Source organism: Rattus norvegicus, chromosome 15, assembly GCF_036323735.1.
Source record: "Rattus norvegicus strain BN/NHsdMcwi chromosome 15, GRCr8, whole genome shotgun sequence".
NCBI lineage: Eukaryota > Metazoa > Chordata > Mammalia > Rodentia > Muridae > Rattus > Rattus norvegicus.
Genome location: NC_086033.1, coordinates 20631098 through 20649032, shown reverse-complemented (window position 1 = coordinate 20649032; position 17935 = coordinate 20631098). Strand labels below are relative to the sequence as shown.

The 17935-nt window shown below is 44.4% G+C and overlaps 1 protein-coding gene across 1 annotated transcript; it reads left to right on the top strand.

Annotated features, from left to right (window-relative positions):
- The first annotated feature begins 315 nt into the window (after positions 1 to 315).
- On the top strand, positions 316 to 16651 carry Snip1-ps2 (Smad nuclear interacting protein 1, pseudogene 2). The gene is made up of 2 exons (XM_063274949.1): positions 316 to 2286; positions 14656 to 16651. Exon 2 carries the CDS (start codon positions 14894 to 14896, stop codon positions 16649 to 16651), a length of 1758 nt encoding a protein of 585 aa, XP_063131019.1. The 5' UTR covers positions 316 to 2286; positions 14656 to 14893.
- Positions 16652 to 17935: the final 1284 nt, after the last annotated feature.

Here is a 17935-nt window from a genome sequence, read left to right as displayed (position 1 = left end):
AGTATATACTGCTTGTTGTTAAACCATTGGACCATAATGTCATGTTGTTTTTGTTTGTGTTCAAGATGATCACAGAAAGCAGTAATTTCTCCTCTCCTCCTTTTCACTCTAGTGATAACCATTCATTCTGAAAAGTGGGTATTTAAAACATCTGATTGTTTATTCCAGAGTCTATCCTGATGAAACATAAGCTTGTAATATTTTATGATTAATAAATTAGCATCAGCTGATATTACAGATACAGAAACAGTGTTATTTGCATCTTCTTCTAGGGCTCCCTTATGTATCTAACATAATGTTGGGTCCAAGACTTGCTTCATTCAATTTGCATTTATTTAACCTAGAGTCTGCCTAATAGTTGCATGGCTCTTTGCTTCCTAGAATAAGAACCTCAAATTGGTTAAGACTCAGGAACCATTTCCTTCTGTCTAGGTATGGAAAGATAGTTGGAGGCATCATGTAGTCTTCACTCATTCGGGAAACATTCATTAAGACCCTATTGTGTCAAACTCGGACACAGGAAGATAAAGCCCTGGAGAGACATCACCTACTATACAATATAAAATATATTATATACAATAAATACATCATACAGTAAGTACCATGAGCTTTTCACAGAGCCTGAGAGACAGTAACTTAGGTTTGGAACAAAATCAAAGAACTTTCAAGAAGCATTTGAAGACTGCTGAGTCTTCAGAGGGAAGAATTAAGACTCTGAGACCAAGGTACAGACAGCTAAAACAAAGCCAGTAGTGTAGCCATGATGCAGTAATTCCAGGGGTTCAGTGAAGGACTCTGGCCAGAAGGATCAAAATCCTGTCTCTCTGTCAGCCCAGCTTTCCCTCTCTAGGTGTTAATCTCAAAATAAAATTCTACACATTTTATTCTAATTCCCAGCTAGGGCTCTGCTATGAAGGAAGCTTAACCAATCACACCTGCCAAGAGCTGCTTTACAGCCAGGACCAAACTCCTGAAAAGGCTCAGAACCTGTGGAGCCCCACAGCCTGCAACCAGGATAACAATGATTGGTTCTGCTGTTTATTTACTCTAGAGTCATCACACACAGGCAAGTTCAGATTTCAACCTGATCCCTAGGGTTTAAGCTACATCCAGTGTAAAATTAAAATTAGGTTTTATTGAAGCCCATTCCCCAGCACAACAGAGAAACATCTCTTGACTACCACAATGGCAAACAAGGTTAGAAAGACTGGCCAAGATCTACTAAGGTCACAAAATCTCTAGGTAAATTTATTTCTCAATTTAAGGACAAAAAAACCGTCTCTGCCCCCCCTCCTCTCTCTCTCTCTCTCTCTCTCTCTCTCTCTCTCTCTCTCTCTCTCTCTCTCTGTGAGTTTGTACATATATGTATGTAGAGGGTTGGAATACAGAAAGCAAGACTATATAAATATGTAACAAATTTTGCCAAACTTGCTGAAAGGATATTGGAGCAGACCAGAGGATGAGTAATTGATTGACCACAGGAATATAGAAGGTGGGATGTTTCTGAGTGATGAAGGGCTTCAACTTCTGAGTTTATCATGGAAATTGTAGGTTCCCTATTTTCTCTCTCACTTTGTGATGTCATCTTGAAAGTAGAGGCTTAGGAAATCCAAAGACCAGGAAGCCCTACACTCATTATGTGTTTGTTATGTGAGTATGAACAGCTTAACTTCTCTATGTCTCTTTTTCCTTATTTGTAAATAAATAATGTATCTCCTTTGGCATGGTTGATAAGAATAAAAGCATTGACTAATACAGTAGAGAGAGCTTTATAGAGCATAGCATTAACATTTTAGGTGCAGAGTAATTTGGTGTGGTAGTTAAAAAAACAAAACAAAAATTGGCTTGCTAGCATTAAATTTATGTGCTATCTCCACCCAGCTTTCCAGATATTTCTAATTAAAAATAATATTAAACTAAAAAATCTATTATTGTGTTCATCTTATCCTGGGGAGTACATGGTGTGGGTATGTGGAAGTCAGAGGACAAATTTGTAAAGTCAGTTCTCTCCTTCCACTTTTTTGTGTTTTACAGCGTGAACCCATCTCTTCAGGCTTGCATAGCAAGCACTTTTACCCACTGTGTCATCATTGTGGTGTTTCTGAAGCATGCTGAAGACAAATGATCCTTCATCCCAAGGAAATCGTGACCTAGAGACAACAGACATCATGAATAACAAAGATGAGACTCTGTCCTCTCCGGTAACCCCACAAGACCTTCCAGAATTTGGCCTGGAAAGAGACAAAGAGAAGAGAAAAGTTACTTCATCTCCAGGAGATTACAGAGGTTGGTGATAAACACAGTTTAGTTCTGGAAAAAAAGAAAAAAACAAAACAAAACAAAACACTGTTTTTTGCAGCTGCTGGTGCCCTGGGTAAAGGCCAAGAGTTGGCAATGGAGGCTGAGAGGTTTGAAGTAGCCATTTGTTTCCTTACCTTCTTGATCTGTTCTTTTCTCTCCTCGCCAATGAGATGGCAAGAATCCCATTCACTTGGTTTCCAGAATCACAGAGAAATGACAGCAGAGAGGGTTGGTGAAGAAACTGTTGCTTTAGGGATCGCATCTGCACAACCGTGCTAAATCAGCATTTCCCAAACTGCAGCCCACAGGCCACCTCTGCCCTCTTCTCACTTCTAGATGCAACATGGAATTAAGAGAGGTTTGTACAAATGAATGTCTGTAGTCAGTTTCCTGACTGACACCAAAGACTTTGAGCCCCGATTAAGCTAAGATATATTCAAATTATTGAAAAGAATTAAGTCCTTTTTATTAGGTATATGCCTCAAAAGGTGTAACCAGGGATTACATCTTTACTTTTATCAATCAGAATTGTAGGGGTGGATTGGTGGGGGGAGACATGGCTCAGAAGCCATCATTAGCTACTCTCTTCCAGAGGACTAGGGTCCAATTCCCAGGATCAGACTCCCTCTTCTGGCTCCACAGGAACTACACAGCTCATAGCACATAGACATACATGCAGACAAAACCCCTGTAGTCCTAAGATAAGAAATAAAACTCTGCAGGGATGTGTTTATCTCCGGTTCTATTAGTGTCTACCAGACACCCATTGTGTGGGACCTTGGCCTATAAACCTGAACCCCTCAATCTATGACCTTTGCAAACTACAGCTCCAAACTAAGTGGAGCACCTTATGGTGTGAGAAAGGCAAACAGTAGCTTAGTCCATGACAAAGTGGAGCAGCATTTGGCTGCTTCAGTGAGAACAGCTCAACAACCAGTGCAAACAAGGAAAGAGCACAGGGACTGAACACAGCTCTAAGGGGATCTGTGTGGCCGTATGGTAACTGTGAGAGGTAAAGGAACTAACGTATTGAAAACCATTCTGTGAAACAGTGTGTAAAGCTCTGGATAACTGTCCCCCAGGTAGCTTTCCACTCAGGAGCCATCATTCCCTAGACAGAGGAACAGCACTGGCTGTTGGTCTGGGTCAAGATTCAGCCCTCACCAGCTGTGGTAGTGGCTTAGTTATTGGCTGACCAGACCTGTTGAGGGATAACCACACTAGTTCTGTAGGATTAAGAAAGGTTTAAAATACCATACACACACACACACACACACACACACACACACACACACACACACACACACACATACAAGCTGAGCTTTCTTTGCTCTATGTCTGAGGTGTGTGCTGTGCATGTATGTGTGTGCGCACATCTATATGAGTACAGACATGTGCAGTCCATGGTGCACACGTGGAGGCCAGAGGGCAACCTCGGTTGTTGATGCTCACCCACCATCACTTGATTGAACAGGGTCTCTTTGTTCACTGGTATGTGTGCCAGGCTAACTGGCCAGCAGCGTCCTATCTTGCAATATTTCTTTTGCTGGAATAAAACACCATGACCAAAAGGAACTGGGAAGGAAAGGATTTATTTCGCCTTGCAGTTCCATAGCACAATCTACTGAAGGAAGTCAGGGCAGGAAGTCAAGGCAGGAGTCTGGACACAGGCACTGAAGCAGAGACCACTGAGGATCACTGCTTACAGTTTGCACCCTGTGGTTTACTCAACCTGTTTTTTATACACGCCAGGGTCGCTTGCCCAGGGATGCCATTGCCCAAATGGGATGGGCCCTTCCTCTCAGTCACTAAAAGTGTCCCACAGGATTGCCTATAGCATTTTGTTAATTGAAGTTCTGCATTCTCAGATGACTTTAGCTCACTGGTTCTCAACCTGTGGGTCATGGCCTCTTTGGGGATCACATATCATATACCCTGTATATCATATATTTACATTACGATTCACAACGGTGTCAAAATTATAGTCATGAAGTAGTAATGGAATGATTTAATGGATGAGGGTCTCCACAACATGAGGAATGGTATTAAAATATTGCAGCGTTAGGAAGGTTGAGAACCACTGTTTTGGCTTCTATCAGGCTGACAAAAAACCCAGCCAGGACATCATAGGAGCCCTTGAATTACAAATGTGCCTCACCATTAGCTGTACCTGGGCCCTGGAGAGTTGAATTCAGATTCCCAAACTTTCATAGCAGGAGTTTTACCCGCCTGGCCATTTCCCCAGCCCACACTGAGAATTCTTGAGCAGAAAATCCAAAATGCTTCGCAATCTAAAATGTATTAAACATTGTCTGGCTGCAAGTGGGAAATTCCCACACCTGGAATCTTAACACTGTGCCTGCGTGAAAATGTATAAAATGTCACCTTCAGACCATAGGTGTGTGAGAGACATACATCTCATGAAAATGGTGGCTGTTATAACCGGTGGGTTCTATTCTATAACAATATCTCATGGGTATGCAGATCCTCCAATTCTGGGTAAAAACAAAACTTTTCTAGTTTCAAACAATTTGTGCTGTGTTGTGTGTGTGTGTGTATGTGTGTGTGTGTGTTGTGTCTGTGTGAATGTTTATGTGTGCATACCACAGAATCCAGTGCTTAGTAACATTAGTATTGTACTAATACTGTCTCTCATTTATTGTTATTACCTATTGAATATTGCAAGTTATCAGGAAGTATGGTATCAGGACTCTGCACACTAGTCTAAGGCAGCAGTTCTTAAACTTTTTATGTTCTAAGGACTTCTGGGGTCTACCCAGCCTTAAGCAAACAAGCTGAGGTGGGACACAGAATTGGACAAAAGGCGAAAAGACTATTTAATGATCTCTGGCCTTGTAACTGTCTCTAACTGTAATAGAGGCTTCTGGAAACTTAACACTCTCTTGCTTATTCTGTGGCTGAAACCCACTGCCTTCTTTTCTCTTTAACCCTCTGTCTTCATTGCCCATTATTTCTCTGTGCTTTATTTTTATGTTACAAATCCTTCTGCTTTATTAAACTTTATTAATGTGTTTTATTACACTTTATAAATGCATTATTAAATGCTGTAACTTCATTTTATAACTGTATTATCGTTGTTCTGTTCTTCAGTAAGTACTGAAACTCAACTCTTTATTAACTATTGCTGTTCTGTCCTACTGTTCTGTGCTAAAAATTTAGCTCTTTATTACTTGGGGTTAAACAAGCGCTAATACCTGGTGATTAACACGTTGTTTAGCATCAAGAATTAAATAAGAATATTTAATGCTCCTTTCTGTGGCAAGTCAGCCAGAAGCCTGCTGCTGGCCAGGGAGCTCTTTAACTGTTCTTGAACCCGAGGTAAAAAGGAAAGGAAAGACATCACTCCCACAGATGCATATATACCAGTTTATTTTGTTTAGTGCTTTTAGCTTTCCATAGCTTTTAGACAAAATCTTCTCTATGTAAAAAATAATTCCTCATAGATAAAATATTACAAAGAAAATGATTAAACCCTTTACATAGGAAAATGTGCACAGACACACATACATTCATACAAATACACGTTTTGGCCAGCACCGGATTCGTCCACAGGTGTTCATGCATACTTACATACAAACAAATATGCCTACATATATGTGGATAAATACATGTAGACAACCAGACATATACATTGCATGGATGGATGGGCGGATGGATGGATGGGGTAGAGAGAGCCCCCCAAAACCACAAACCTTATTTCTTTTGTCTAGCACTTTTATACCTTCGTAGACAAATGTTCTTATAAAATTATCTCAGAGATAAAATACTACAAAAAATAGGAGTTAAAGAAGAATGTTGTATGGAGTCTGTTTAAAAAAAGACCTCCTCTGGATTCTGTGAGTTAGAATGGCCTTCTTTTGATGTTGAATGGCTGTGTGCAGGGACACAAAACCATTGAAATACTGGAGAAGTATGCCTGGGAGTCTTAGGAACTCCTGGTCACTCTAATTAGTTTCCTTACATAAATGTTTGCTTAAGTTTATAATGACAACTTCCACTGTGGCTTCAGACATGTTACCTTAAAATTATATCAATGTTCTAGTAACTAAGCCCCGAGGGAAATACACCAAAAATTCTACACATTTACTAAGATAAGGAAGAACTACACCTCTGCTCTTTCCCTGGAGGAATGGTGACCTCATCCTGGGCATCAGCCATGCCCCAAGTGCCCTTTTCTCTTCTTCTTCTGCAGTGTCTCCCTTGCATACCTGCAGTGCTCCAATTATGTTCCTTGTTGCCTGAACAGCTCCAATATGGCTTAAATCTGTGCAGTTCCTGCCATTATTCCCCTCCAGGTAGCCTCTGACCTTATTCCGTTTGGACCAAAAGACCTGAGTGAGGAGGCCCTTCCTGACTTATATGTGTTTCCTTCTGGACCAGTGGTCAATGCTACTAGAGCACACAGAAACCCCCTTCCTCTGAGAAAATTCAGGCACTCATCTCGGTCCTAGAGTCTGGTTTTAACGCCTATCAGCCCAGCTAGAATGATTGCCACTTACTGGCTGCCCTGTTCGTATCAGAAGAAAGCGACTGCATAATGTTGGAAAGTAAAAATGTGGTTCTACAGAGGAAGAAGGAGCACCCATTCACAGCCTGCCCCACATGTGCCCCATACATATACAGCCACCAAACTAGATAAGATTGATGAAGCTAAGAAGTGCAGGCTGACAGGAACCGGATGTAGATCTCTCCCGATAGACACAGCCAGAATACAGCAAATACAGAGGCGAATGCTAGCAGCAATCCACGGAGCTGAGAATGGGACCCCCGTTGAAGGAATCAGAGAAAGGACTGAAAGAGCTTGAAGGGGCTCGAGACCCCATATGTACAACAATGCCAACCAACCAGAGCTTCCAGGGACTAAGCCACTACCCAAAGACTATACATGGACTAACCCTGGACTCTGACCTCATAGGTAGCAATGAATAGCCTAGTAAGAGCACCAGTGGAAGGGGAAGCCCTGGGTCCTGCCAAGACTGAACCCCCAGTGAACGGGATTGTTGGGGGAGGGCAGTAATGGGGGGAGGGATGGGGAGGGGAACACCCATAGAGAAGGGGAGGGGGAGGGGTTAGGAAGATGTTGGCCAGGAAACCGGGAAAGGGAATAACAATCGAAATGTAAATAAGAAATACCCAATTTAATAAAGATGAAAAAAAAGTATGTTTGCTGCATATGTAGCAGAGGATGGCCTTATCTGACCTCAATGAAAGGAGAGGCCCTTGGTCCTGTGAAGGCTCAATGCCCCAGTGTAGGGGAATGCCAGGGCAAGGAGGTGGGAGTGGGCAGGTGGATGGGTGGGGGAGCACCCTCATAGAAGCAGGGGGAGGGTGGATGGGAGAGGGGGATTCCGGAGGGAAAAGCAGGACATAGGATAACATTTGAAATGTAAATAAATAAAATATTCAATAAAAATAAAGTATATAAAAATGTGGTTCTAGATCCAAATATGATTCTCTGATTGATAACACTAATTGTATTGAGAATATGTTTCCATTCAACTTACCCCCATTAGGGTTCTAACCTTGACCAAGGTACTGGGGTGCTAGACATCTACGGCCAGACTTTCTGGCTAGGCTCCAAGCTGCAGCACAGAAGCCCTCAAAACTGTAAAAAGTAAGCGAGCTCACACAGGGTACCTCAGAACAACCTTCTGCTTTTCTAGAGTAGCTCCTATAGGCTTATCATACCTGTACACCAATACATGCAGTTGCCCTGGAGACCATGCAGATGCCCAAGAGAGCTTTGTCACTCAGTTGGCACCAGCCATTTGATGTAAAAACATTAGAGGGATGTGCAGGTATGGGTTTGTCTCCATGGTTGGAGGTAGCTCAAAGTGACTGTGACAATAGAGATCTGATTGAGAGCCAGAGGGACAAGAGATTTACCAAGGCCATAGTGGCAACACTAAGAGAAAATCTGTATAATAAATGAGAGTCTGGTGAAACAAGAAAAGGGCTAGGAGACAACGAAGCCACCATTGCAGAAAGACCTATGGGCCTCCTGCAAGGAAAGTGTACATTGGAAAAGTAAGCGCTGTAATTGGAAATAAAAGGTCCAGCAAGTACCACAGTTAGAAAAGTGGTGGGGCCCCAGCTACTATACCCCTAGTATAAACTTAAAATTGTGGGAAAGCAATTGATTTCTTAGTGGTCACTAGATCGACATATTCAGTCCTCAATAATCTACTAGGGCAATTGCCTGATCAAAAGATTGCAGTCGTTTTTTTTTTTTGTTTGTTTGTTTGTTTGTTTGTTTTTTGTTTTGTTTTTTGTTTTTTTTTTTGGTTTTTTTGGCTCAAGTGTCTCAAAGGACTGTGCAAGGGAATTCTGGGCCAGGCTGCAGGATGAAGTTGGTGGGTGGTGGGGTTGTGGGGAGAATGAGCAGGAGCGAAGCAGCAGGTGGCAACACAGGTCAGGGGACGCTTTGGCAACCTTAGTGAAGCAGAAATGTGTGAGCTCTGAACCTGTTGCCAACGCTCCAGCTGGTAGCCCGCCCCTGCCAGCCCCCGGTTGCCCCTGGTTGGGCTGCGCTGGTCACCGCGGGAGCCCAGCCCAGAGAGCAAGCGACCAGTCCCCAGCCAAAAAGAAAAGCAAGTCCTCTGGGAGAAGTAGCAAGTCTCCTCGGACTAAGAGAAGCCAGAGGCCCCACTACTCCAAGGTCAAAGTGAATGTGAGGACTATCCATGGAGAGGACAAGAGGATAGGCAGCACAGAGAGTTTTCAGGACAGGAGCACAGGGGAGTGTGGAACAACAATGGAGACTGGCACTGGGGCCATCCCCGCCAAAGGAGGAGCTCTGCCCTGGGCAGGGTCTGGATAAAGACAGCCAGATCCTGCCAGCCCAGGAAGAAGAGAGAGACTTTAATAATGCCAGGCACCAGGAGCACCGCCAGCAGAATGAGAGTGCTGGCGCTGAGACTCAGGAGGTGATCCCTTGCCCTGCTGGTAACAAAAGCAAAGAGGTGCCCTTTAAAGAAAAACCAAGCTTTGAACTTTCTGGGGCATTTCCTGAGGACGCTAATACCTTCCGGGGTGAGGTTATTAAATACAGTGAGCCCCAGAAGCCCGGACCCCATAAAGGGGTGGCGTCTCTGCCCCTTTAAAAATTACGAGTTACTTCCAGTTATGTACATCCTTCTGGGTAGACATCATCGCATCACAGACCCCACAGACCACCCCCTCTTGCTCAAAGCAACATTCAGTCTTTCAGTACCAGCTTGTGGAGTACACCATGCTGATGGCACTGTTGGTCTGAGGGTGAAGCCCTACATCATTGACCTTGGCTAAGGCAGCTTATTGAGCCACACAGATATTATGAACTGAAAGAAAAAGATTTACTTAAATTTGGGTTCAGCAGCAGAGAATAAGTCTTACTTCCTGAGTCTTCAGACCCCTCTGAACTTGACAGGAAAGAAGGTGAAGATGAGGAGGAGGAGGAGGAAGAAGAAGAGGAGGAAATGGTGTCTGTCTGACAGCAGCTGAGAAGCAGCCTCCACTATTAGAAACCTTCCCTACTGGAAGCCGAGGGGGTGACCCCAGCGCCTCTTCCTGCCTTAAGTCTTCCCTCCGCTGCTACCCAGCTTGTGTTGCGGTATGAGAGCTGTCACTTCATGTTTGGTCGAACTTGGCACAACAGCCGCCTGCCTGTGGGCGCTCATTTTCCAGAACAATCTCGTGAATTACAGCGTGTCCAGTTTGGTCAAAGCGTGTGGCTGTGGTGGGTGACTTCAGAACTGCTGCATAGGAAACAGCCCTTGGAGAAGGGACTGTGACTTCTCTTTGTGCAGTTTGTTATTTATGTAGTTGTTGAGCTTTGTGAACCAGGAGTTTTGTTTTGGGGACAAACCTTAGAGTAGAGAATCTCAGTCAGCTTTGAATGTCACCAAAACAACCTTCCTCATTTACCAAAGTTTGGACCTGGTTCAGCTCTTGAGTCACAGAAGTTGATTTTGCACTTCATTGGGGTGTGTGTGACAGTTTACCAGGTGACCTCTTTATTGGCTGTCTGCGATAAACAGACACTGTGATGCCTGTGTAGACACGACTGTGGGGAAGTCACGGCTTCTTCCCACAGGTACTGGTGTCTTATCACACTGGGCTGTAGATCTGCATCCTCTGGGGATTTCTGATTGCTCCATGAATAGTTTGATCATCTGATCTTTTTCTTCAGCTTTGCAGTTTTATTCCTACGTCATCTCTCTTCTCCCTTTGAGAAATACTACACTGACTTTGTGGGCGGGGCCTTGCTGGGGCCCAGGGACCTGTAGATGTGTCTAAAGGAGGTCGTGTAGCTTTCTCATTTCTGCTTCATCTTTGAACATGTGTTCCTATTTACGTTTCAAGGGTAGAAAGTAAGGGACAGCCTAGGTCTGAACTTCCCACATGGGGTCTGTGCGAGTAGAAAGATACTCCTTACTAACAGTCTATGTGCTTCAGAGCTATGTGCTTCAGAGCTATGTGCTGTTTTTAATATGACAGTGTTTTGTGATATAAATAATACCACATGATAGGTAAAGGCCTGTCTGCATTTGGAGAGCAGGTTTTCGTTTATATGCATGTTTGAGAATAAAAAAAATAAAATTTGTAAATATAGCCTCAAAAATTTCAGTCAAAGTAGCAAAGGTAAACCCCCCTACTGTCCCTGAAGCATCAAATATTCCATTGACATAGGCAAGGGGATAATAACCCATCTGTTATTGGTCATGTCTGATTGCCCCTACTCCCCTCTGTTCCCTCCAGGCAGGAGACCTCTTGCATAAACTGAGAGCAACCATCATCTTCTCTAAGAATGAGACACAGTGAGAATTGTAGATACTAACGAAAGAAACATTGCTTCTGTTTACCAAAAGAATAGCTTCTACCTGAAAGTCCTGCTCCCAAACAAAAGATATGGTTAGACTATCTTTCAGATTTGAAGCAAAGAATCCTAGGTGTATAGGCAAAATCTAGCCACCCAGGACTGGCCCTACAACATAGTCTTATGATTGTTCAACTAACCAGTTCAGCTGTGCCTATGCAGATTCAATGATGCACAATCACTGTGGAAGCAAAGGGAGAGTTAAAAGTCCATATTACCCAGCTTACGGAGATGGGCATCCTGACATCCTGACAGTCTCCTTGGAGTACGTTGCTGTTACCTGAGAAGAAACTGGGGCCATTGATTATATAAACTATCCAAGATCTGAGGGAATTACATTAGAGGGTAGAGACTATCCACCCCACAGTTCCAAACTCATATACTCTAATGAGTCTCAAGACTCCAGAGAAAAATGGGTAGACTGTCTTGGACTTGAAAGATGAATTCTTCAGGCTCCCTTAGCAGAGGAGATCAAATTAAAGTTTGAATGACAGATCCAGAGGGAGGTAAAAGTGGGCAAATAACTTAGACCCTATTCTCCCAAGGATTTCAAAATTCTCCAGCCCTGTTTCATACTGGCCTCAGAAGGTTCCCAGGTCCACACTCTTACGACATATAGATGACCTCCTCCTCTCTTCTGAAACTCAAATAGATTGAACAAGGGCCGCTGAGTGACTGCTTCAAGAGTTATAACCACTGAGCTAACAAGTGTCAGCTATGAAAGTTAATCTTTGTATATAAGAGGGCATCTATCTTGGCAAACAACAGGGGGAGACAAAAGGAGCCCGTATCAGAGAAAGGTTGCTGTTATCCTTCTGTTCCCAACTCCAAAGACTAAAAGACAGGTTTGAGAGATTCTTAGTGTGGTTGGGTATTGCTCTGCCTGGATCCCAGGGTTTATAGAAATAGCAAAGCTTCTATACCCCAGCACAAATGAGGGGACTGGGCCCTGATCTGAGTGGAGACAGAATGAATGGAGTTTGATACTTACTGATAGCTGATTTTGGCTCCAGTCCTTGCCCTTCGAGGCCATTCAAAACCTTTTCATCTCTTTGTCCAGGAAACAGATGAAAAGGCACTGCAAGTGGAATTTAAACAAACACTTTGGGGCCATGAAAACACCTTGTAGGACACCTGTCCAAACAGTAGGACTCTGTAGCCTCAGGATGGACCACTTGTCTAAAGGCTATGGTGGCTACCCCTATTCTAGTGAAAGAAGCAGAGAAGTTAACTGTGGGTCAGTACCTTATACTCCCATCACCCCAGACAGTTGAAGCCTTCCTCCACAGAAGACCAGAACCCTGGCTTCTTAATGCCCCTGTGACACAGTAACAAGCCCTATTCCTGAACCATCCTGGAGTATAGTTTGAAAATCCCACTACCATAAATCCTGTTTCCCTCTTGTGTGATGAAGACCCACAAATGTTCATCAATGACTGTCCTGAGGTAACAACAATGGTCCAATTTATCTGGCCAGACCTAATGAACACTTCCCAAACCCCACCCCATGAAGGACACTGATGCATTAGTCAACAGGGTGGGGAGGACCTTCATTACACATGGGGCTAGGTACACAGAAGCTTCAACAGTTACTGTAATGGAAATGATTTGGACCCAAGCCTTAGAGCCAGGTACCCATGCCCAGAGATCAGAACTGATTTATCACTCTGACTCAGAAGGTCAAATGGGGAAAGGGAAGCCTGTCATCTTGTACATGGATATTCATTATGCTTTTGATACTACACATGTCTTTGGTACAATGTACAGAATAAAAGGATCCTCATTGCTGAGGAAAGGACATTAAGAATGTAGAGGAAGTCTTGGCTCTCCAAGATGATATTTGGCTTCCCCTATGATTTGCTATGCTTCACTGCTAAGGACATCAAAAAGATGACTGCCTTGAGACTAAAGGTAACTGGCTCAGTGACCTAGCTTCCCAACAAGTGGCCCTAAGACCAGTGGAATCTACTGACCTTCTGGTGACATAACCGACCCACTGCTACCTGAGGCTCCATGGTATAACCCAGAGCTGAGGAGGCAAAAGAATCAAACAGATAGCATAAAGCTATAGGTTGGTGGTGAACACCAGAGGGGAAGATGATTCTTCCAGAGACAATTGGCAGGTTTCTGGAAACTCAGCTTTACCAGGCTACTTGTCTTGGGTCCACAGAACTCTCTGAGTTGCCAATACCGAGGTATGTTATTCCTACACTGGACAGCATGGGTAGGAGATGTCTAAGCCAGATGTCAGGTTTGTACTTATGTAAATAAAAACAGAGATCATTTACCCAGAAGGGATTCCATACGAGCAGCCAACACTATGGTGAATTATGGGAACCTGAATTAACTGACCCATGGCCTGCTAGAGTAGGATAAAGTACGTGCCTGTGTTTATTGATAGCTGCTCTGGTGAGTAGAAGCTTCTCCAACAGACTGAAGCTGCTGAGAGAGCAACTAGAAGGCTCTTCTAGAAACTTCCCCCTAATTTTGCCACTCACTAGGAATGCAGTCATATAATAGCCCAACATTCATAGCAAAACCTCTGATTTAATAATCAAAGATTTACACATAGTTTGGAATCTTTATTGTGCATATATATCTCAGAATTATGGGCAGGTGGAAATAATGAACAAAACATTAAAGGAAACACTATGAAAACTCTCAGTAGAGTCCAGGGAAGGGTGGATAGGCTGTTTTCTTATTTTGTGCCTGCTGTACTCCATGAGGAAGGGATTCATCCATATTATATTATGCTTAGAATATATCCCTCATTGCTTCTCAGTCTCAGAGATCAGCAGTTGGCAGAACTCTTCAACCATTTCATTCTTGAAATCCTGGCCCTCCAGTTTTCCATAAAATCTATTCCTTGTGCTATTAGAGAGACCCAGTGTACCTCTAACTCTACCAACAATATCCCCTTGGTTGGGCCTAGTAGTATTGAAACTGCATGAGCCAAGTGGTTATCAAAAAGGACAATGAAATCAATTTGCAAAGGACCTACGTGTTGGGAGCAGCCTTGAGATGGTGAAAGCAGCCTTCAAGTTAAAAAGCAATTGTGTTCTAGCCTTATGCTGGAATAATAAGCAATATTCTTCAGGTTAAAAAGCAATTATATTTTAGCCTTATGATAGAACAAAAAACAATAGCCTTAGGTTAGATCAAAGCAGCACCTGCAGCTCTACATAAATTCAATAGGTAGCATAAATCTAGGTGTCAGATCACTGAGTACAGGTGGTCAGGCACTGATGGTCAGGTCACTAGGCAACCCACCCTGCTGTTCCCCCGCTTGGCCGATTTACCTGGCCAATATCCTGGTTATCAAGCCAGGCCCATTCTTTGTGGTCACCCAACCCCTCCCCACATTTTGCTTCTACCAGTATATCTTCAGCCTGAGAAAAATTAAAAATTGTCAGCTTGATCAGACTTCTTGACTTGCTGTCCGTTCTTTGTGTCTCTTGTCCCCCATTCTCTCCTAGGTGGACCCCAGACCCTGGTCGACTGCCCTGCGGGTCGGGGCAACTGACGCCCGAACAGGGACCCCCTGGGGGTCACAGAGGAGAGAACGCCCGCTCATCAGTAAGGACAGGCCTGTCCGCCCTTTTCTGAAGCACCAGAGAGTGACTTTGGATCGCTAGGACGCCAGGGAACACCCGCCGCCGTGAGACAGTCCGGGAGGAGTTCATAGCATGGCGCAGATCTTAAGGTTAGTAAGTGATGGGACAAGCATTTTCAAAGCAGTCACTATTTGTGACAGGACTGAAGCAGTCACTCAAGACGCGAGGAATTAGGGTTAAAAAGAAAGATTTAATAAAATTTTTAGATTTGGTAGAAGATATATGTCCCTGGTTTCCCCGGGAAGGGACAATTGATCAAAAAAGGTGGCTCAGAGTTGGAGATTGTTTTAAAGATTATTATGAGGTTCTTGGTCCTACGAAAATTCCAGTCACTGCCTTCAGTTATTGGTCTCTTATTAATGATATCCTTAGAACCACCTCTGAATGGCCAGATCTTCAGCATTTAGTCAAGGAAGGAGAGCGTTCAGTGAAGGAAAGCTCGCTGAGGGAGCTTGCTCTCCTCCCCTTACCTGTTGACCCCATACTGGGAGAGGAGTTGGCCTCTGGCATTAAGTCGTCGCCTTCCCCCCCATCGGTCATTATTGATATGGAGAGTGCTTTTGATCCTATCCCTGCTAGACCTTTCTCCGCTGAAAAGATTATGTCCAATGCTCCACCCAATACACCAGAATGCCAACCTAATAGACAACTTTATCCTTCTCTTCAAGACTTAGGCAAAGGTGGTGTTTCTTCTCCTGAGCAGGAGGTTAAAATAGAGGCAGGAGCTGCTCGTTTTGAGTCAAAAACAGCCACTATAGCACTGGCCACAGATGGTACCAGAGCTGGTACTCGCTCTCCCTTATCTTTTCCCCCTCCGCCTTATGGCCTCCTAGATGCAGTCCTTGATTCACCTCCTGTCTCAGATGCTTGTCGCCAGCTGACCAACGATGTGACATCCTTGAGACACATGGTAGAGACTAGAAAAGAGCAGGAACAATTGCTTATAGCTCTTCGCGATTTAGAGACAAAATTGACAGAGCTGACACCCTTACAGAGTCCCCAGCTTAAGGCTACAGGCCAGGGTAAAACTCCAAACAAGAAACATAAAGTTTTAGCTTTTCCCCTTTCCCTGAGGAGCGGGGCAAAAGTCCCTAGAGACCCCTCCACCCCAGGTACCCTGGAGAAGGAGGAGGATCGAGTTACAGATGGTGATTCTGAGGAGGAGACAGAACTTCACCCCGACTCACAGGAGCCAGGAGATACGGCTGCTGGCTCTGGGTCCAGCGCAGCTCGGGCTGCACCGGGTCCTCCACGCTATCATTATCAACCCCTAGATTTTAAAATATTAGAAAAGCTCAAAACAGCGGTATCAAATTATGGCCCTGTGGCCCCCTTTACACTGGCAATTTTAGAATCCTCTACTGAAGGATGGCTCACACCAAACGAGTTTTCGCAGCTTGCCCGAGCCGCGCTTTCAGGCGGCGATTTTGTGCTTTGGAAATCTGAAATGGCTAAAGCCGCAAAAGAAATTGAAACAAAAAATCGTGTACGTCCTGATACCAGGTCATGGACAGCAAAAAAGATTCTTGGTGAGCCACCCTTTAATACTTTAGAGTCTCAAATGCAATTTTCTCCTGGTCTTTTGGCTCAAATTCATCAGGCATGCCTGGCAGCCTGGAAAAGGTTGCCTCCCAAGTCTGGTTTCTCCTCCACGCTCACTAAGGTACTCCAGGGAGCTGACGAACCATACAATTCTTTTGTCAGCCGTTTGACCGAGACAGCAGAGCGCTTGTTTGGTGTTCAAGAGCCTGAAAATCCCTTTATTAAACAGCTAGCATTTGAAAATGCTAATTCCACTTGCCAGGATATTCTCAAACACCACCAGTCAAAGCCTTTGGCAGAGTATGTTCGCCTCTGAGCAGGGGCAGGAACAAACCATGCTATCGGTTTAGCTATTGGAGCTGCTCTTCAAAAGGCAGGCTTTAATTCTCAAAAAACCTGCTTTAACTGCAAACAAGTTGGTCATTTCATGCGAGAATGCCCCCACCCTCGTCAAAATAAAAGACCCCCAGCTGAGGGACAAGGGAATGCTTCCCCAATGAGGGCTCCACCTACTACGTTGTGCCCCCGCTGCTCTAGAGGTCGACATTGGGCTAACCAATGCCGATCCAAAACTGACAGCCAAGGCCGCCCTCTGCCTCCACGGCAGTCGGGAAACTTCCCACGGGGGGGGGGCAGCCTTCGGCCCCCTCTTTCAGGACAGGCCCCGGGGCAATAGGGTTTGTCCCTCAGCAAGCCAGCCACACCTCACCCAATCAATCCCACCCCTCACCCAATCAATTGCCCATCTCTGGCGAGCCACAAAGAACAGCTCAGGACTGGACCTCTGTGCCTCCGCCAGTACAATACTAACACCTGAGGAAGGTATCCAGGCCATATCCACGGGCGTTTATGGCCCCTTACCCCTAAATACTCTTGGCTTGATTTTGGGTAGAGCTTCCCTCTCCCTGAAAGGACTCCAGATCACACCTGGGGTTATAGACCCCGACCACCAAGGAGAAATACAGGTCCTGGCCAGTGCCACAAGTGGCCCGATACTTATACCTACACAACAAGCCATTGCACAGTTATTGTTACTCCCTAAGCTGCCAGTCAGAAATCCACATCATAAAGATGCCAGAGCCCCGGGAAAACAAGGAATATCTGAGGTGTTTTGGGTCCAGAAGATATCTTCTTCTCGGCCTATGCTTACTTTGAGTCTGAATGGAAAAACTTTCCAAGGACTTTTAGACTCGGGAGCTGACGCCACAGTTATTTCTGACAGGTTTTGGCCTGCTGCCTGGCCATTAACTGATTCAGCCACTCACTTACAAGGAATTGGACACTCTAAAAATCCACGAGTCAGTGCTCAGACTATTAGATGGACAGATCCAGAAGGAAATTCAGGAACTGTGATTCCCTATGTAATACCTGACTTGCCAATTAACCTCTGGGGGAGAGACATCCTTTCCCAGATGAATGTTATCATGTGTAGCCCTAACGAGGCAGTTACAAAACAGATGTTGGCTCAGGGATTTCTACCTGGACAAGGATTGGGAAAACAGGCACAGGGCATTAAAGAACCATTGATTATGACACAGAAGCTAGATCGAAGAGGTTTGAGATCCCCGCCTTCACATTTTCCTTAGCGGCCACAGTCATG

Coding starts and splice junctions, on each gene's coding strand:
- Snip1-ps2 (XM_063274949.1), top strand. CDS start 14,894: ATGGGACAAGCATTTTCAAAGCAGTCACTATTTGTGACAGGACTGAAG.